A 21,137-nucleotide genomic window follows, 5' to 3' on the forward strand; every position below is an offset into this window, starting at 1 on the left:
GCTAGTACATTAGGGGTTGTGTGCACAAACTTGTTTTTCATAGCCTTGCTTGCTTCCGCCTTCTTATCAAGCTAGGGCGGATAGTGTCTAGTTTAAAAGATTGGTTGCGCATTTAGCAATATTTAATTGGCCATCTTTACTGTCGCGTTACGTCGACCCCTAATCCTATTGGCTATGACAAGTAGCAAGTATTACTACTGGCCAATCAGAAGCCTTCGCGGGGAATTTTGAATAGTTTTTTGAAACATTAATAGTTATCCGTCTTATATTCCTCCGCGGATTGACAAAGAAAGTAGTCCTTCATTTTTATAATGGATTACGTGCTAAATTAACCTTTGAATAAGGCTCCAATTAGCTAGCTCCGTTCATTTTGCGATATAATATTATATTTGGGTAAAAAACTGGTAGTTGTTTTATTTTGGGTTTTTTTTTTTTTTTTGCGGAGGGATATATGCCGTCAGTCAAGACGGAAACATGCGTTGATGGACTCCTGTGCTGATGTTTGTTAGTAGTAGTAACGTAGTTTGAGCGATTAACGGCAGGAGCGACAGGGACGATAGTCCTAATGCTGGATCAAGCTGGTTTTAATCGTTAAGACAGGGTTTGACATCGATGGAATATATTTTATCGTTTTGATTTACGTATCCTCAGGTAAAGACCGGGTCATTTTAATATCCTTGGAACTGCTCAAAATTTATTGACGTACTACGCTATCGACAGATGCGTAGTTACAGTTAACACACAAAAAAATTGGTAGCTTTATTATCAAATATTGTGGGCAATTCCGGTCAGTCACTAAAAGTAGTAAATGTGGATGTATACCTGTGCTTTTTGCATCTTATGGAGTGTTTTAAAGGTCTTCGGCCATGTGCTGATCTCGTGTTTCCAAGTGTGTATGTGAACGTAAATTATATGAAGAAAATATGCATTAATACAGACTATTCAGACATTTTCTTTGTATAGTATGATTTTTTTTAACATCAGTGATGATATTAAAGCTAGATTTCCAAGAAACCTTACAGTAAAATGTTTCATTTGCTTCGATGGAAAAGTCACACCAGTCACGAGGTTGTTCTGTTTTCTCTTTTGTGTTTGCTGAACAAGGTAAGTTGTTTTGAAATGCCTTTGCTTGGGAAGATAGTGGTGATCAAGAGAAATGGAGGAGATGGCACTGAATTTCCCCTCACAGCGTCCTGTCTGTTCGGAAGGTAAGTAACTCATTTTAAAATAATGGCTTAACGTTACATGGTTATGAATGTTTTAATACTGCCAAGTACACGGTCGACGGCGAGGCGCATGAAAAGCAACATTTATAAGCCTACTACTACTACACATACACACTATCACTGTATGTTACACACTGCAAGGGCGTTTTGCTGAAAAACCTAAACATTTGGTTAAAGTATCTGCTAAATGGCACTTGGTAAATAGTTGTAAATGTTTGGGACATGCGCTGTTCTACTCGTTTGATGCCAGGCGGGCTTTTGATTGATGTCAAATTTCACTCCAGCCAATCAGAATGCGTTATACACGCGTCATACTCGGAAAACCACGCCCACTGGGGTGGGGGCATCCAACGCTCTGCTTCCCAATGTTGGCAACTTAGCAATTTTGTTGCTAAATTTAGAAACTTTTCAGACTACCCTAGCGACTTTTTCTCCCAAAAGCACCTAGCAACAAATTTAGCGATTTTAAAAATTTATTTGGCAACTTTTACAACATTTGATAAGAGGAAACCACAGATGCCTAGCAGTACACACATCATGTGAATTTGAGTTAGCTACTATTTGCATTTGTTTAATTTAATAATAATAATAACAATAATTGAATAACTTGATAATTTAATAATTGTTTATTTATGATACACTTTGTTAGTAGCTTGTACCTGCGATTGTTGATCAGTTAGTATACTGTAAGAAAAATGGAAAATCTAGGATATTATCCATTGTATTCCTGTAACCCGAAAACACAAAGCGTAATTTAAAATGCAGGTAAAAAACCATTACGGAAAATTCTTTAATATTAACATAGTAGATTGTGCCTTATTTTTACAGACTTTAGTGTGACTGCCAATACACTGCTTAAAGCATAATTGTTGAGAATGAGTAGAATTACTAATTTACTAGCTATAAAAAAAAAAACTTAAATTGTAATCATTCAAAAATGTGTAAGTTTTCAGTAATTCAATGTATTTAAAAATACAGTTATTTATATTTTAATATTATATCATGCATATTTACAAACAAATCTAAATTAACATATAGACAGCTTATAAAAATGTAGTTCTGGGTTTTTTAGCTTGTTTAAGTTGTAAATTAAACCATATTTAAAAAGATATTACAGGAAAATAATCAGTGAAGCTGCTCCTATCACATAAATGTCAACAGCCAGTGGTTAATGTATACTTGAGTGAGTAGTGCATGATATTGTTTGTCATGCTAACTTGGAAAATTGCAGTTTATTCTAGAAATAAATGAACAAAAACAGGATGTTGTCTACAATAAGTCACTAATGTAAGTGTTGTTTCTAGAATATTTGAATCTAATGTGGTGAACCTAGAAATGCCCAAAAAATGTGAGAGAAATTCATATGGTATCTTACACCACATATATCATAATGTAATATTTCACATTCACCAAAAAAGCAAATGGGCATAGAAGTTTTAATGTGAACTCTCCTGTCCACTTTAGGAAGCTGGACTGTGATATTCGGATTCAGCTGCCGCAGGTGTCTAAAGAGCATTGTAAAATTGAGCTGAATGAGAACAAGGAGGTAATTATATTGTTGTTAAACTATAAGTTTAATTAATTTTTTTCTGAACATTTTTATGTGCAAATGAACACATGACATGCTATTCATCTATTCTGACTTGTCTTGTTTAAGCTCATTTTGACCAATTTGAGCTCTGTGAACCCCACGCGTATTAATGGACAAGTTTTTAGTCAGTCGGAACGTTTAAAGCATGGTGATCTCATCACAATCATTGATCGTTCTTTCAGGTGAGTCAGATGTTTATTACTAATAATTTAATTCAGAAATAAAAAAAAATATTTTGCGGGAATCCTTGTTTGCTAGAATAATTTGCTGTTTCATTTGTCAAAATGTCAGGTTTGAGTACCCACCTCCTAAGACACCGAAGAAGAGGCTGTCCACACCTGGAAAAGTCAAAGCAGTTTGGGTGTGTATTTGATGCGAGACAATTGATGATTGTTTTTTTTTTTTGTTTCTTTGATAAATTTTGGTTCTTTTTTCCTGTAGGCTTTGCAAGAACAGCAGGAAAAAGGCACACCTGTTCCTGTGGAAAAGAGGAAGTCAGAGCATTCGTTTGGTTAGTGATTGAGAGATTTTTATTCTCTATAATGTTACTATTAGTAGCAGGGGCGTCGGACTGGGGGTAAAACCAGTACTGATTACCAGGGCCCCAAAGGAAGAGAGGGCCCTTGAAGAGTCTTTAATATATTTTATTTTACCTGGATATTTTCATGGGGGCCCATCAGGACTGCCTATGCATAGGGCCCGGGATCTTGTGCAGCGCCCCTGATTAGTAGTAGTGTTATAATAATAATAATAATAATTCATTTTGTTAATTGTTGTTGTACTTAGGGATGGGTCACGATTTTCAAATATTCGATTAGTTGATTTATTATAGGATATCTAATGGGTTGTTCGATTGTCTAAATAATTCCCCATGATTTCATGCTTATGCAGTGGTGAGGCGTTCATGTAACTAGAGGGTGGCGCTGCCAATAAAGCTCCTAAAAGCCGTCAAAGACAATAGAAGAGCACATTGTCTCACGTGCACACTGTAGACTTGGGTGGCATATAACAGTTATTTGGAACCAGTAGCGTGCAAAGACACAGGGAGGGGTTGGTCCTGATCGCTGCAACAGTCGTGGAGCACACTGCTGGACCACAACTGAGTGCAGTGTGAACGCTCTAAATCCATTAACATGGGCACGGAAAAAAACACGCTCCGCATACGCATTGTGCAAATGGAGTTGTTGTTCACTGCAGCTGGACTAATTGTGAACAAATTGTGCTTCTGTCTTCATCCCGAACACATGGACATGCTCATTTAAAAAAAAAAAAAAATTTGTTAAAGATAGATGTTAAAATTAATGTTCACATAAGTGCCATCATTCAGGCTGTTCATAATACATTTTATCGCGTTTAGTCCTAGCCTAAAGTCATTATGGCTTGAGGTGATATTCATGGATGAATTAATCAGACTGTTTTTTTTTATTATAAAAAATTTTTTTTTATTTCTATGAATGTTTATGCTAATTTTTGAAATGGAACTGCCCTAGCCTTATGAGCAGGTGATTTATACTACATATTTCAGCACTTTAAAATCATTTTATGGCTTGAGCTAAGATAGCCTAATCCTTAGTTAAACGGTTTGTTAATTTTCAAATAATAATCGAATAATTCCCAGCGATCATTAAATATTATTTTTGCTTGAAATGGCTATCCCTAGTTGTACTATCTGTTGCTAGAATTTAACGTCATATCAATGATTGTCATGTCTACTGTATTTACAGATACTTGTTTAAAAGATGGGTCAAATTTGCCACCATCTGTGGAACAAACTGTTGAGACTGAACCAGAAGATTGCAAACTTAAAAAGGACAGCCTGTCACCGTTTTGTGAGCTTTACCAAATGGTCAAACATGACCTTGTTGCAAAATCACCATGGAAGTCTGAGCAACCGAAAACACCTCTTGCAAAACCTCAGATTGGTCATGAGAAAGTTTCCGCTGCAGATGTTAAAAGTAGTCAGAAATGGGTCCCAACCCCATCTGCCAAGAAGCGAAGATCCTCGAAATCCAATTCTGAAGATACAACTGGACCAGCTATACCTCAGAGCTCTTTTAATGCAAATGTGGAAGAAAACCCCACTGACGATGTGCCATCTATAGGGTCCACCACCCCCTCAATGACAGAGAAATGTGTAACTCCTGTCTCCCAGAAGAATAGAACACCCTTGAAAACACCTCAGAAGTTCAGTGCTGGTGAGGTAGTCCAGCAAATTCTTTTACAGCCACAGCCTGAAGAGAAAACTCCTAAATCCCCAAAAGGAAGGAGAAGTGGTGGATCACAGGATCAGAGCCTTGTTCATCAAATGCCTTCAGTCCAGCCTCAGACTCCAGGCCCAAATGATAACACTGAGGGGAAGATGTCACCAAGAACATCCCCAAGAGCAAATGCTGGCAAAAGGTTTCAAATCCAAGATGTTCTGCCTGATATTACAGCTACCACATCATCTTCTAAGAAGGAAGGTGAGTTGACTGTTTTTTTTTTTCCCTTATGAATAGAACTATAAGTTACACATTAGAAGTGTCTGCATGCCATATGAACCATTTGTCATTTAGAAAAATGTTGCAAATGTTTTGCTATTTAAGTCATGTTCATCATACTTTTGTTTTGTCCTACAGATGACACTTCAGTAAATGAGCTATTTGATAGAAATGAATCTCGCAATGAGGTAACCGTTCCAAAAGCAAAGAAAAAGCGAGTGTCCTTTGGTGGTCAGTTGAGTCCAGAGCTATTCGACAAATGCCTGCCCCCAAATTCCCCCCTTCGCCGTGGGGCAACACCACGACACAGTTTGGGTCCTTCCCAAAGACCCCAATCTCTCTTACGACGAGCATCCACCATTGGTCTTTTGGTAATGCTTAAATCCAGCTTTTTGAGGACTATTAAATCTTTGAAACTTCTGAAGGTTTTTAATTGTTTTTTTTTTTTTCTCTTCCCTTTTTAGGCTCTTCGACTTAGAGAAACCATTTCAGAGGCTCAAAAATGTTCTCCAAATAAAGCTTCACCCAAAAGGTCACCGGGTACCAAGGCTAAAACTCCATCACCTGCCAAAAGGTCACCAGGTACCAAGGTTAAAACTCCATCACCTGCCAAAAGGTCACCAGGTACCAAGGTTAAAACTCCATCACCTGCCAAAAGGTCACCAGGTACCAAGGCTAAAACTCCATCACCTGCCAAAAGGTCACCAGGTACCAAGGCTAAATCACCAAAACCTCAAAAGTCACCAACTGCTTCAACCAAAGCACCAACACCATCCTCTACTCCTGCTACACCCAGCACACCTGCATCTGCTAAGAGAGCATCCACTTCAGCGATTGAGGCTGTGGGTGATATGTCTTTAACTGAGACACCTAAGGTGCAGGGAAGGTTTTCAGTCTCTCTTATCAATACTCCATCACCTGTCCAGGACCAGGGGAACATGTCTGAACCACAGTCAGCCATTGCAGAAGACGTGCCCCAGAAGTGTGTAACACCAAAGATACCCTTAAGGAGGAAGAGCATGAAGTCTTCTGCAAGAAAAACTCCCAAAAGTGCAATTAAAAGTGCTCTTAATGTCATACGTTCAAGACGCAGTGGAGCATCACGGGCTAATCTAAAAGGTGAAACATTTAAACTGGTTATATTTATGTTTTTCTGTTTTGTATACCAAATCTCTTATTGTTTTAAATATCTTTTTTTTGTTCCTTTGTTTTAAGTGTTGACCTCTTGGGCTGACATTGTGAAGTTTGGTCAGATCAAACCTCAAACAGAAGTTACAACTAAGAAAAAACCTATGAAGAGCAGTATAGTGAAGAGAACTGTAATGCCAAAACCCAAGGTAAAATACAGAAGATCATCAGTCTCAAAATAAATGTTTTTGTTCTGATTCATTGTTCAGATATCTTTTAATGGTTTTATTCATTGAATGGCTCATTCATTTGTGGCTTTATTACAAACTGCATTTGACTGTTGGTTACCTATGCAGACACCTGCACAGAGGCTGAAAGATGATGTTAGCACTGGGCATGCAGCATCTCCAGTCACTATTGTTGTTGGCAAAGCCCATATGAGGACTAACCCGTCTGTTGGTGCTGCACCTAAAATAGTGCCAAACATAGCACTATTCAAGAAGGACATGAAAATGGATGAGGACTTGACAGGTTTGTTAAATTTTGAAGAAATTTTTTATTTTGTGTAATAAGTTTGATGAAATTGTTAGTCCACATTCTATATGTTGTATTTGTATTGTGGTGTTGCAGAGATTTTCAAAACACCAGCCAACACCAGGTCTAAGAATAGAGTTCCTTTGAATAAAGAATGTCCAGAGATTCCTCTGGATGAGGTTTCAGTGATGAAAACACCAGAGGAATCAGGTAAGTGTTTCAGACTTGTCATAAATGATCTACTTTGTATTGTTTTGATATAACTGATTTCTTGCTCTTGTTTTTCACTTCCTTCACAGGTGAAATGTTGGTGTCGCCATTAAGTGTGGTGTCCACTGCCAAAAGTGGTCGCTACAACAATGAAGCAGTAACACGACTACTACTGGACAACCAGGATGGTAGTTTGTTGGAAGATGAAGGTCTTTCTCAACTCCCTGACAACTCCATTGAAACAAGTTGCCATGACATCATTCCAGATGTAGAGACACCTTCTAATATCCAAACAGAGGAAGAGGAGGCTGCACCTGAAACAGTACTCAAAACCCCAAAACAGAATGCTGCACCATCCTTGTGCCTTACTGGAGTCAAGCGACTCATGAAGACACCCAAACAGAAGGCTGAACCAATTGAGGACTTAAGAGGAAAGCTGATCAAGACCCCCAAGGAATGTAAACCTACCCAGGGTGAAAGTCTAGAAGGCATTAAGGAACTCCTAAAGACTCCCAAATACAGGGGAGCTCCAGTAGAAGACATGGTTGGAGTGAAAAGAGTGATGCAGACTCCAAAAGAGAAGAGCAATCCTGTACTCTGCGCTTCTGGTCTTCAGAGGCTTATGAGAACACCCAAAGAAAAGGCGGAGCATCACGAAGACCTCACTGGTGTGAAAGAACTGATGAAAACACCGGAAATAAAGGGAGACATGGTGGAGAATCCATTACGGCTGAAAAGATTGGCGAAGACACCTAAACAGAAGAGAAATCAAGTTGAAGAGGACCTAACTGGTGTTCAGCAACTGATGAAGACCCCTAAACACAAAGGAGAACCAGTTGAAGATCAAATGGGTATACAAAGGTTGATGCAGACTCCCAAAGAGACAGTTAAAGCTGTGGAAGACTTCTCCGCTTTGAATCAGTTAATGCAGACTCCCAAGTTAAAAGGAGAACCTGTCAGCAGTCAGTTTGAACTCAGTGAACTGATGAAGACCCCTCAACTCGAAGCAATGACAGAGGAGTCCACTGGCCTTAAAGAACTCGAACCAGAGAACAGCTCTTTCTTGACAACAGAAAGTAGTGTGACTGAGCCTGCTGAGGTAAATGTCGGAGTTAATCCATTAAACACTGACGCTATGCTTACACCGGAGACAATTTGTCTGTCAATGGGAGTTTTGTCACACTGCTTGCTTGCATTGTAGATATGTAAACCTTTGGATAGATGATATACACCAGGGGTGCCCAAACTCGGTCCTGGAGTGCTGGTGTTCTGCAGAGTTTAGATCCATCCCCTATTAGACACACCTGAATCAGCTAATCAAGCTCTTACTAGGCATACTAAAAACTTCCAGGCAGGTGTGTTGAGGCAGGTTGGAGCTAAACTCAGGTTGGATATCGACCCTCCAGGACCGAGTTTGGGCACCTCTGCTTTACACTAACATTCCGTAATGGTTCAGTTCATTCTTTGTTTTAAAAAGTAGTCTAGAATTCTTTTTATTTTCTTCACATATAATTAACTTAGCCTTGTATATTTAATTTTTAGATACAAGAACTGGTGGAAAGTGGCTCTGCATTCATGCCAGCTGAAGGCGAGTTAAAACTGGGTAATGCACATTTGTTCTCATTGTATTCTATTTTGTAGTTCTCAGTCCTAAAATGACAGTTAACTTCTTGGATTACTAAACTCATGAAGTTGTCTTGACTTGTAGGTTTGGATGAGGAATGTGACCAAGAAAATGTCTGTCAGGTTGAAACCATGGAGACTGAAGTTTTAAAATCTATGGATCTCCAGTGCACAGCTAAAGCAGTTGAATCTAATCAGAGTCATCCAGAGATTGAGACTGTAATTCCCAAGGAAAGACACCCTGACCAGATTGAAGAGGAGATTGTTTCAGTTGATGCTACTGATGTCTGTTCTTCTGTGCCAGATAAGAAAACCCAAGAGCAGTCTGAAGAAACTGTATGCGTATCTGATAATACCAACGCAACAGTTGAAGCTACTCCAACTTCATCCACTGCTGAGCAGGAGGAGCTAGTCAAGTCTCCACCTGCCAGCAAAATTCAGCGTGGCACTCGAGGAAGAGCAGCACAGAAATCCAAAAATGGTAACAACGAAATGGCCAAAGCACCTGCTGTGTTGTCATTAATTGAAGAGGAAAATATGAGTAGTCAACTTCCCGCTAGTCCTACCAGGGGAAGGAGAGGCAAGAAACTTCTTGAAGTTCCAGAAATCACTGCCAGTCCAGTTAGAAAATCAGCCCGTGGTAGAGTTCCCAAGCACAGCTTTGTGGAAGAAGAGGCAACGGATACCGAGGCTGAGATGCCAGGCTGCCTGCCTGTCGTTACCAAAACCAGGAAAGGGAGAAAAGCTAAACAAGATGGTGCTGATGCTGCAGTTGCACCCACTCATGATGCAAATGCTGTTGACCCACAGTGTCCTGATGCAAATGCTGTTGACCCACAGTGTCCTGATGCAAATGCTGTTGACCCACAGTGTCCTGATGCAAATGAAAAGCAGGTCCAAGCCCCTCTTGTGAAACCTGGGAGGAGAAAGAAGATGGATAAACCCGAAAGACAACCCTCAGAAGAACTTGAACAGAAAACAACTGAAATTGTTTGTGAGGAAAATGCTATTGCACCAGAGGATGTCAAGTTGCAGACTTCACTATGTGCTGAGACTATCTCTGCATCTAGAGCTAGGAGGGGAAGGCCAGCAAAGAAGGAACACTTGAAAACTGAGCCAACCGCTGCTTTGGAAAGTGAAATTACAAGCACTCATGCTGTTGTAGTGGCTGAGAAGCCAGTGATACCTGTAGCAAAGTCAGTGCGAGGAAGGAGAGATAAAAAAGAAACTGTCAAAGACCAACCCTTGGATGATGATGATGTCATGGTTGTTTCCAAAACTGTGGCAGAGGCAAATGCTGACCATAAAGAGGAGCCTGAAACACCTGTGGTCAAGTCTGGCAGAGGACGAAAAACCAAACAGCAGAAACCACAAATGGCTGAAGAGGTTGTTGACCAACCTGCTGTAGATACCAGCACACATTTACCTGTGACCGAAGAACACACTGAAACAGTGGTAAAATCTGTGAGAGGGAATAGGAAGACAAAGCAGTCAAAGGAGACTGTTTCAGTTGAGGCTGAGAAGACCGTTGTCAGCCCGGTTGAACAAGCAGAGACCCCTGTTGTGAAATCGGGTCGAAAAAGGGCTGTTAATGCAAAGGAAACTGAAATGGTGGCAGACGTTTCTGTCAAAAGAGGTCGCCGTGCTGTTGCAGACCCTGCACCACCAGTTGCTGTGGTGTCTAGCCGTGCACGTAAAGCAGTTGTCAAGGCAGAGTCTGAGGTTACCGAGGATGTAGCTTCATCAAAAGAGCCAGTTAAGCCTGTTAAACATACCAGGAGAACAGCAAAAGCACCTGAATCAAAGAAAGAAGAAAATACCATGACACAGGCAGGGTCTGAATTTGTTGCTGCTGAGAAAACACCAGGTGTTGCACTGGAGAAAGTGGAAAGAGGAAACCGTGGCAAAAAACTGAAGGATTCAACTAAGGACATCCCTAACAACCCAATCAATGAATCTGCTACAGCTGATGAAGCTAGTGAAATAAAACCATCAAAAACGGTTAACTGGAACCAAGATTTGGTCGTCTGTAAAGACATTGAAAAGTCTGGAACTTCTACAGATGTAAAAGAGCCACAGATGAAGAAGTCCAAAAGGTTAGGCAAATTACCAGCTGAGATGCCCTCCACAGAATCAAATCAATCAACTGATCTGCCACCCAGAGGCCGCAGAGGGAGAGGAGTGAAAAACGAAGAAATTCCTGTTGAAGAGACTCAAGAAGAAGCTCAGATAAAAGTCAAGCCATTGAGAAGAGGAAAGGCAGTGGCTCCCTCTGATCCCAAATCAGAGCCCACTGATAGCAAGATATCAACTCCCCTCAAAAGGAAAAGGATTGAGGTAATGGACGAGTCCGTAAATAAGGAACCTTTGCCAAAGAGAAGAGGCAGAGTAGCTGAAGTTGCAGCAGAGGTCTCCAGCAAAGAGAAAACGCCTGAAGCTGAACCAGAAAAGGCTGAGCCTACTCCCAAGAAGACTGGAAAAAAAGCTACAAGAGGACAGAAAAGCACAGCCCAGGAACCAGATCCAGCACCTGCTAAGGCTCAAGAGTCTGTTTCAGGTAAGCATAATATAAATGCTGTCCTCAGTGTTTTCCAGAAGGGTTCAGGAACTTTACATTGGGGTTTAGTATGAAGTGTCCAGTGAACCTGATTTTGTGTTTTGGGACTACAAATTTTTTTTTTTTTTGAACCCTTTCCAACAATGACTATGATCTGAGGGATTCATGCAACTATTACAGAAGGTTCAAATGATATATTAATAGATCCGTTTTTAATTTGCGTGATACAGCTGTGAACGGTTAGGTGTAATGGTAACTCCTAAATATTTGAATCCCTGTTCAGGCCATCTAAGTGTTGCTCTGTCGTTTAGTTCTCCAGTGTCCATTATAAGTGCTTGTGTAATAATATTGTTTTCTGTTTTGCATTTGTTTTGTTCATGCTGTGCTGTACTGTCCACCTGTTGAGAGTGTAATGGTAATGTTTTATGTATTCACACAGGAACCACCACTCGAAAAGCAAGGAGTGTGAAAAAATTAGAGGAAGTAGATGTCCCTGCAGAGGCAGCTCCTGTCAGGCGCACCAGGAGGAAGTAAAACACTGATCTTACAGAGTGGTCTTAATTATCTATTTTCTGTAATCTCTGAAAAAAGTTTTAGTTTTATATGTTTGTAATATTGCATTGCATTTTTTCTATACATTTTTCAGTGTAATTTTAGCTGATTTTATCTTAGGAAAAACTGTGAACACTTGTCAAATGTGTTTTTTTTTTTATGTTCTCTTAAACTCAGATGAAAGGGGCATTGAAACATACAGGCAGACTTGTTTTACTTTAAGAAACTGTTTAAAGACTTTCTACATTTGAACTGTTAACTTCCGTCAAAAATCTATTATCTTCTGTATTCCCTTCTCTCATGTTCTTTTATAAATATATATTTTTAAAAGAATAAAATAAGTGAGGGGTTCAAAACCAGGCTTGATCTGTCAATTCTTAGCCCAAGAGTGTGTGTTGTGCTGTAGATGTAAGTGTACATGTGACATGTTTGAAAGTTTTCATTAAAAAGATTTTTGTCACCTCATGTTTGATTATTTTTTTTTTTTAAGCTTTCATGAAAAATAAATCTGTCCCATTTGAAGATGTTGAGCTCTTTTGTTGTTTAGGTTGTAATTCAATGTCAGTGAAGGTGTCCCAGAAAACAGGCTTCGTGTGTGGGGCGGAAAGCACCTGCAATGGAACAAGAAAAGCTGTAAATGGTGTATATCCACTACATTTATAGCAGTTTAAAATGCTAATAACTTTACCTATATGTACCACAGCATAAATTATGTCAGAAATTATTTTTTACATTGTGCTTGGTATTATGGTGTTAATATACAAATCTGAACAAGAAGGGTAAAATCTCAATTTTAATATGGCCTGAGAAGTTTTTTGTCTTTTCTGCTCTGGACAGCAGGTGATGAGGCCTGTGACAACAAAGGAGGTCTGCAACAGACATCTACAAACACAAAGCTGTCAATAGAAAATAAGTTTAATAATCTGTACATCCTCTTCCTCATATTTATAATCATATTGATAATGAAAAATCCTGTGGTAGCACCATAGTGCTGAATGATTGCTGTTATAAAATCTTATAAAGGTATTGTGGTATAAAGAGTAATATGCCCCTTCCACCTTTAATTTTTCTTGATTATGTGCCACTGAACAAAATATAAACAGCTTTATTGATTGGCTATACTCTTATTAATCCTAAATACATTTTCATGACTTGCTCTGTCTGACCACTTTTGAGGTTAAATTATATTTTATAGTCATTGAGTAATCAGTAGATTTTTGTAATCTGTGCATTTATGTTATGTTAAAAAATAATGGGTATTGTGGACACAGTAATTCATTTAGACGCGTATGGTTAAGAATGCGTATTGTATTATAAAGTGAAACCACTGGGTTAGGTGTAAAATTGACACAATGTCCCAAAAGCATGTTTATTGTATAATTGAATAACTATTATAATTCATGACGTTATTTAATAATTCAATAGTTTAAAAAAAAAAGAAAAGTTTTTTGCAAAACTTTCAGTTAATGCACAGCGCAGTCTCCGCCTCAGCAGCAGGTGGCAGTGCAGCGCTCAGCCCGCTCTAACGGAGGCGGTGACGTAATCAGAGATATCCGTTGAGCAGCGTTCGCGGAAATTTTTGAAATCCAACCGAAGCATCGACGGAAGAATATAACAGTATAGTGAAGTTCATATATACTGTAGTATACCTTACGCCGAAGTATACCTGATACATCTGTTTTGCTGATATACGTTAGGTTTCTGGAGTATAGTTCTTATAAACCGAGAATCGTCCGCCCGCTGAAGTTTATATTGGAGGTATGGTTCGGTGCACAGTTCTCATTTCGTTACTTGCATAAGTAGTTCATTATTCTGTAAACACCATTCAATTTACGTTATTTCGTTAATTTCTCGACAGTTTTAGATGTTTATTGGTGTTTATTTGTGTGCGTGTGCGTTTAAAGCTTATTTTCCTCACGTGTAACCAAGCTACATATTTATATTGGTAACATATTAGACACATAACACAATTACAGTACAGTTTTCCAAAAAGAAAAAATTAAAAGTATTTAGTGAATATATGCATTTTTTTTTTAACACATTCATACTATAATAGACAACAGTTAAAGCTCTCTTGAATCATAAATGTTATCAACATAGTAAGGTATAATCTATGTTTTCTCTGTCCTACATGTGAAGGAGGTGTTTATAAAGGTCAAAATGAGTCGGAGACCCAGCAGCAGATATTCTGAGATGCCCATGCGTGTGACAGACAGCAGGATGAGCCTGATCAATGCCACACCTCAGAAGTACAACCTTCTTCTTCTCTTTTATGTTGTATTATTTGAGATCAGTTATAAGTACACATTATGTGGTTTTGTTGGCCTGAACTTCTTTCATCAGGTTACACGAGTTATGTTACAATATATATGACGTGTCAACTTTAATTTCATAACAGTAAGGACAATGTCTTTGGCAAGCTGAACATACCGAAACCTCATTCTACCACATCTGAGAGGCGAACAAGCTTTTTTGGAAAGTGAGTGTGGCTGTAGATGTTGCATGATCATGGTTTTGATTTGTCATTGTGTATTGTAATCCTTAATCATGTCGTACAGAGTTTTATCAGTCATTAATTGTATTACAACAGTGTCCTCACATCTCTCCACAGAGGCATCGGGGCAGGTGGCCAGAGGAACAGCATGTTTGGGGCTTACGGGGGCTCAGAGAAAATGAAGGACCCCAGACCCCTACATGACAAAGCTTTTGTCCAACAGTGTATCAAGCAGCTTTGTGAAGTATGATATTGTCTGTGCATTAAAGGAATATTGGGGGTGAATAGGCAAAATTATTTAGGATTTAACAAGAAATTTGAAGCTTGAAATTTTATAAAAGCACTTATATAAATAGTAGGTTCATGGGTGGTTCTCAGTAACATTGTTTTTTCTAGTTATGGTCAGCTCTAAATATATACGGTACATTTCATCAGTTAGAAAATGTTCTTTGAAGAGGCAGTCAAAAAAATCTATCCTGTAATCATGAGCAGCTGGAGTAATCAGAAGTTAAAGGGATACTCAACCCCAAAATGAAAATTTTGTCAGTAATCACTTACCCCCATTTCGTTCCAAACCTGTAAAAGCTTTGTTCATCTTCGGAACACAATTTAAGATATTTTGGATGAAAACAGGGAGGCTTGTGACTGTCCCATAGACTGCCAAGTAAATAACAGTGTCAAGGTCCAGAAAAGTATGAAAAGCATCCTCCGAATACTCCATCTGCCATCAGTGGTTCAACCGTAATGTTGTGAAGCGACCAGAATACTTTTTGTACGTGAAGAAAACTAAAATAGGAGAGGAATTGTTGAATAAAGTTGTTATTTTAGTTTTATTCGTGTACAAAAAGTATTCTGGTCGCTTCATAACGTTACGGTTGAATCACTGATGGCAGATGGAGTATTCTGACGATGCTTTTCATACTTTCCTGGACCTTGACACTGTTATTTATTTGTCAGTCTATGGGACAGTCACAAGCCTCCCGGTTTTCATCCAAAATATCTTCAATTGTGTTCCGAAGACGAACAGAGCTTTTACGGGTTTGGAACAACATGGGGGTAAGTGATTAATGACAAAATTTTGATTTTGGGATGGAGTAACCCTTTAACTGGGCCAAAACCCTAGTTACAATCAGTATGTTTTCCCATAATTTCTAGTTCCTGAGCGAGCGAGGCTTTCCTGGCAGCATCACAGTGAAGACTCTTCAGTCTCCATCAACAAAAGAGTTTTTAAAGATATATGAATTCATCTACACTTTCCTGGAACCGTCCTTTCAGATGCCCACTTCCAAGGTTGAGGAGGAGATCCCAAGAATGCTCAAAGATCTGGGGTAATCACAATGTGGAAAAAAAGCAAAACAAAGCACAGCAATATTACTTCATTGCTACAGCTGTACGAATCAGTTAAAATATAGTCTGATGTCAAACACACATTGGTCAGTTCTATCCATCCTGCACTCTGTCCTTGTCACTGAGAGATGATCATGGTTTTGTTTCAGATACCCGTTCGCACTCTCAAAAAGCTCCATGTACTCCATTGGGGCTCCTCACACGTGGCCTCAGGCTCTTGGAGCTCTTATCTGGCTCATCGACACAGTCAAGGTGACTATTCAGACCTTTAACAGGATTGAGTTTTGCCATTTGACTGTTTTCACTTTCTACAAAACCATTTTCATTTTCTACAATAAAATGTGAGAATCAATATAGCTTTCCTTACCATCCCAGACTGCAGTTTGATGCACAATAACATGCAACTGGAAACATAGTAGCATTGCCTGACCTGACATGTAGGTTTTGTCCCTGCAGCTCTTCAGTGGTATGAGAGAGCAGGGCCTGCTGTTCTCCGACTTCTCAGATGAACTGTGTGATCTAGAGGAAGGGGCCGAGTACAACAAGGTATCTTATGAGACAAAAAGTCAGCTTTGACGGTTTCAGCAGTCATTTTGTATATTTTACTCCTCTGCATTGTAGACTTCACACATATGCCAAATTTGTGTGCTGTGTTTTCTCTGTAGCTCTTTATGGAATACTGCTCTGACACCTACAACAAGTTCATGCAGGGAGCAGATACATTTGAAGATGAGGATGAAGAATATCTTAACAAACTAAGTACTTCACATTAAGCCACCAAAAATGAAAATATTAAGCATGGAAACAATAATAAATGTTTTTTTTTTTTTTTATAATAATAAAAATAAATATATTTTATGAAACTAATGCAAAATACAGTCATGGCTGATACATTTTCTGAATTCTCTCAGAGAAGCTGTACAGTGTGGATGAGGCGCTGTTACAGTCCCAGCAGGAGAAACATGCAATGCTGATGGAGCATGTGGAGAGACTTGAAAGAGAAAGCCAAACTGTGAGTCTGTGTTTCCTTGTCATTTCTCATGCTACTTTTGAAATAATAGTCAAGTCGGTTTACACTGTGAATTACACACTGGGCTTCTCTCAAACACCTTTATGAAATGCCAAAAATGTATTATATGAAAGAAAAGAGTTTACACTAATGTTGGAGGTATGTGTGTATGTTGACAGGATCGTTTAGCAGGGAAGAGGACGGAGAAGCTCAGATTGCAGGCTGATCTGCAGAAGCTGCAGAACTATCGTTGTACTCTGGAGGCTCATAAAACTGGACTGGAGAATAAAGCTGCAGGACTAGCTGAAGAGCTCGAGGCTGCTGGTGAGAGAGATTACAAGATGCAGATATAAATGCCTTGACGTCGTAAATACAAAGGTGGAATTCAGTAGCTTAATGTCCCTGTTCTCTGTGCAGAGATTCAGTTGGATGGTCTGAAGCAGGAGAGGACAAGGCTGCAGCACATCCTGGAGAATCAGAAGTTCACTCCAGCTGATATCGAGCGTATTAACAGAGAGAGGAATGAACTGCAGCAGACCATTCAGAGCCTAAGCCAGAGTCTAGAGGAGGCGGAGCAGCTGGTGTGGAACGAGGAGGTCAACCTGTCCAAAACCAAAGAGAAGGTCAGGATTTTACAAATGTCCCACCCAGAGTTGGTGTGAAATCGCATACTCTCTGAATAGGTATTACATTTGTGTAAGTACTGCCTTAATGACCATTAAAAAAACTCTATATACTATGAATGTGTGCAGTACGATTGAAAACCAGACATAGTGCCATGCTGTCGTGTCACTTTACTGCCATTCACAACTCCTCTCTGTGGCCTCTTTGGCACATCCAAGATGTGTTTTTAATATAGCATAATGAGAGATTTACAAACAGTTTTTTAAAAAACTGGTCATTTTCTTTAACAGAACAAATTAGGTATAGGATTTTTCAGCACAGCACAAGGGTTAAAGAGGAAGAGACAATGAAACTTACATGTAAACTGGCCAACCACAGTTGTGTGTACATAAATCTGAAAACATTGATACCACAGTATTAATCCAGCAGAAACTATAAGCAAAGAAATTAGTGGCTCAAGAAATCAAAGTAGAATATCTTACAGTGTCAAAAAGTAGGGGTGCGACGATAAATCAATTTGTGGATCGATTCTGCGATTTTCGTGAATACATCATGATTCTCTCTTGAATCGAATCATTCGTGAAGTTTGAAAAGGTTGAAGCGAATTACAGGAGTGTTCACAATGGGGTGTGGTTACATTAGTCATGTGTCATAAAAGCCATGGTGCAAGTATGTTTAACCACTTACATTACTCAGCCGTATACACAATTGCTCTTCTTTGTGAGGGTTTAAGTGTGCGGTTAAAAATTAGCCTAGAGAGCCATCTGCTTTTAAAAACTAAGCTCAGAATCGATTCCAGAGAGAATTGTGATGCATTCGGAAAATTGAATCGATTTAGAGCTTGTGTTTTGTCTGTTTTCTGTGCCGAATACATAAATCATTCGGTTAGATCCGTCATGCTGTTACCATGCATTTTTTTGCAGGCGGAGTTGAAGGTTGCCGAGTATAATAAACTGGGTCGTAAGCTGAAGCTCATCCCACAGTCCGCGGAAAACGCCTGCGGTCATGACTTCGAGATCAGAACAGATTACAGTGCCACTACCATCACACAGTACAAGACACAGATACAGGTACAACTGCTACAGCCGTCCCTAAAAGAGGCTTCGGTTGTTGTAACAATTAAGGATTTCTCTTATTCTTTCTCTAACTTGTCTTAACTCTGGTAGAATCCTCTGAAGAACATGATGGTCGATGTGGAAGATGAATACAGCAGACTCACAAATGTGAAGTTGAGTTTGGAAGAGACTGTTGAACAGGTGTGAGACTTTTATTAAATCCCTTGTTCAGGTGCTCTTTATGCCTTGCATTAAAAAATCTTTTCATTCAGTTAAATATAACAAATTTCTGATGTAACTGTGGTTATCCTAGTCTGAAGACGATCTTAGAAAGCCTCTCAAGACATACCCAGTTCTTATTTCACTCCAAAATTAACAATAAAAAACATATATATATATCAATATATATATATATATATATTGCATGAAGAACACAAAGCCTATTTTAGCACCAGAAAGACTATTTGCATTATAACCATATTTTCCCAAATATTTGTGTAACGAATTGTATTAATAGTTTTGCTTAGAGTATTGTGTCTTCACTTTTGCAACATGCTAACCTCCAACTATTAGAATTAACTGTTGCACAGTGTTCCTGCAGGTAATTAAAATGTCTTAAATTCAGTTTGATCAAATTTAAGGTTATAAAAAGTCTTAGATTTCTTAAATAGTGTAACAGAAGTCTTAATCTTCTAATTATTAAAGGTATTATATTTTGGGATGGATTAAACCGGAATCACACTGTTGCATGAGTGCTGCATGTTCAAAGTCAAATGCTTCACGATTTCATGTTCTACAGTCACACGGTTTTAGAGCAGTTTGCAATAAATTCCACACATTTATGGCAAACAATTTTTAATGATCTATTCTAGATGAATTATGATGTTTACTTATGGTGTTTACTTTGTAATATGTTATAAATAGAAAGAGTGCATATCACCATTCCATTTGTTTGTTAGGTGAAGTCCAACATCCTTGATAAGGAGAATGACATCAAGCATCTAAAAGAGCAGATTCGCAGAGTCGACCAACAGCTGGAGCATGACATGCAGGTACAATGCATCAGCATCAGGATTTCTGATTTTAAACCTGCTAAAAATATATCAGCCTGTATGTTAATTAAATAAATACTTCATTTTCGGAAGTGACACATTTGAAATTGTCACTCGGCACATGTGATTGAATTAGTTATGGTGTGTGTAGGAAATGGCACAAGAGGAGGAGAAGTGGTCAGCTGAGGTGGACTCTGCTGAAACTCACAAGAAGCGTTTGGAAAAGAATGTGAGGCAGGGATGCGAGGAAGCCGAGGAGGAACTCAAAGCTGCGCAGCAACAGTGAGCATCTGTTTTCCACTTCATTCTTCTTAATACGTCAGCTGTTCATCTTATTTTACATGAACCTGAACTTCTCCATCAGGTATCACGTGGTCGTGCAGGAGACTAATGAGGAGAACCGCATGGTGTTCAAGAATCTGACTGATGTCTTCACTTCCGCAGTAAACCACCTGTGTGCAGTTGAAGTATGTGATGGTTTCACATGCTATTACCAGAAACTTCTTGACTTAATATGTGCTGCATGAGGTGGAAGATTTTGAACACAGAAATGTGTCAATGCTGCCTGCAACTTTTATTAATAAAATAGCTTTACTACACTGAGAAATTAAACTCACATTCATTAAAATATTTACTTTTATACTTGAAAAGGAGCATGACCGGCTTTGTGTAGATTCTACCTGTAAACAAAAAATATCTTTGTCTTTTAGAAACACTGCGGCGAGCAGCTAAAAAGGTTTGATAAGCTGAAGGAAGTCATTCATGAGGATGAGGCTGACATGAAGCAGCTGACGGATCTAGTGGAAAACTTTGTGAAGAAAGTGAACAGCTTTTAATGCCTGATAGCTTGGATTTGTAAATAGTTTTACTGTTATAGCCTTCTTTTCTTCTCTTTCTTCTTTTTTTTTTAACTGATGTTGTCAGATTCTGGCCATGGAGTAATATCGTAGAAGAAATTGTCTTTGGAGACAAAATAGAACTTTTGTGTGTTTATCCTGTATTTACATGTTTGTTTACTAAAAAAAATAAATGTTTTGGAAAATTGGAGATCAAAATGTGGTTTATTGTACCAGCTTTCTTATCTTACATAGATTATTGTGGTATCAGACTATATTAAAATGACATTAGTTTTACTTCATCTTTGTTCTTTTGACTTATATTTACTGGAAAAATTGTCTGATTATATACCTCTAGCAAGAATTTAGACCATAAGGTAAAGATTAAACAATGACGCTATATACCAAACCAAAGTCAGATTTAATTGTCCTTGTGAAATTAAACATTTGTAAAAAAAAAGCACACTTTGTATTTGTTGTACATTCTCTAGAATCTAATTGTATATTATCTAAATTTGCCCTCATAGTTAGTAAGTAGATACCATATACCACACTGCAGTGCATTTAGCTTGTCTTTGCTGTCCCATGTGGACCAGAGATAATACTATACTATACTACAAGGCTGTTACCAATAAAATTAAATCAGTATCAACAACATCCATGCGTGCACTGCAGAAGTGTCATTAGATCTACATACATGGACTTACACAGCTCCTTAATGGCAAAGGTTGAGATATAATGTAGGTTTAAATGCCATTACAGGGTGCATCCAAAAAAACAGATTTTAAATCCCAAATTTTGTGAGTGTGTGACTTGTAA

The 21,137-nt window shown here is 38.7% G+C and overlaps 2 protein-coding genes across 7 annotated transcripts; both read left to right on the forward strand.

Annotated features, from left to right (window-relative positions):
- Positions 1-458: 458 nt before the first annotated feature.
- Positions 459-12,366, forward strand: LOC122146964 (proliferation marker protein Ki-67-like). 6 transcript variants are annotated; one of them, XM_042767293.1, is made up of 17 exons: positions 460-651; positions 1,105-1,208; positions 2,691-2,772; positions 2,884-2,999; positions 3,109-3,178; positions 3,259-3,328; positions 4,542-5,279; positions 5,436-5,668; positions 5,762-6,416; positions 6,513-6,634; positions 6,782-6,956; positions 7,047-7,169; positions 7,259-8,268; positions 8,712-8,772; positions 8,878-9,585; positions 9,616-11,349; positions 11,789-12,366. In XM_042767293.1, exons 2-17 carry the CDS (start codon positions 1,120-1,122, stop codon positions 11,881-11,883), a joined length of 6,081 nt encoding a protein of 2,026 aa, XP_042623227.1. In that variant the 5' UTR covers positions 460-651; positions 1,105-1,119; the 3' UTR covers positions 11,884-12,366. The 6 variants fall into 6 exon arrangements, with proteins under 6 accessions (XP_042623226.1, XP_042623227.1, XP_042623229.1 ...); XM_042767295.1 differs by having other exon boundaries at positions 9,646-11,349; XM_042767294.1 differs by having other exon boundaries at positions 8,878-9,577; positions 9,638-11,349.
- A 1,057-nt stretch (positions 12,367-13,423) lies between these two features.
- Positions 13,424-20,529, forward strand: LOC109053986 (NDC80 kinetochore complex component). Its single transcript, XM_042767297.1, has 17 exons — positions 13,424-13,659; positions 14,041-14,150; positions 14,300-14,380; positions 14,513-14,639; positions 15,551-15,723; positions 15,892-15,994; positions 16,199-16,288; positions 16,408-16,501; positions 16,654-16,754; positions 16,931-17,075; positions 17,169-17,374; positions 18,299-18,445; positions 18,542-18,631; positions 19,390-19,482; positions 19,634-19,764; positions 19,847-19,949; positions 20,193-20,529. The coding sequence occupies exons 2-17, from the start codon at positions 14,062-14,064 to the stop codon at positions 20,316-20,318; spliced, it is 1,899 nt and encodes a 632-aa protein (XP_042623231.1). The 5' UTR covers positions 13,424-13,659; positions 14,041-14,061; the 3' UTR covers positions 20,319-20,529.
- Positions 20,530-21,137: the final 608 nt, after the last annotated feature.

Source organism: Cyprinus carpio, chromosome A12, assembly GCF_018340385.1.
Source record: "Cyprinus carpio isolate SPL01 chromosome A12, ASM1834038v1, whole genome shotgun sequence".
NCBI classification, from domain to species: domain Eukaryota; kingdom Metazoa; phylum Chordata; class Actinopteri; order Cypriniformes; family Cyprinidae; genus Cyprinus; species Cyprinus carpio.

Coding starts and splice junctions, on each gene's coding strand:
- LOC109053986 (XM_042767297.1), top strand. CDS start 14,062: ATGAGTCGGAGACCCAGCAGCAGATATTCTGAGATGCCCATGCGTGTG. Junction 14,151..14,299: donor ATCAATGCCACACCTCAGAA/GTACAACCTTCT, acceptor ATTTCATAACAG/TAAGGACAATGTCTTTGGCA. Junction 17,076..17,168: donor TGAAGAGCTCGAGGCTGCTG/GTGAGAGAGATT, acceptor TTCTCTGTGCAG/AGATTCAGTTGGATGGTCTG.
- LOC122146964 (XM_042767291.1), top strand. CDS start 1,120: ATGCCTTTGCTTGGGAAGATAGTGGTGATCAAGAGAAATGGAGGAGAT. Junction 1,209..2,690: donor GCGTCCTGTCTGTTCGGAAG/GTAAGTAACTCA, acceptor TGTCCACTTTAG/GAAGCTGGACTGTGATATTC. Junction 3,000..3,108: donor ATCATTGATCGTTCTTTCAG/GTGAGTCAGATG, acceptor TCAAAATGTCAG/GTTTGAGTACCCACCTCCTA.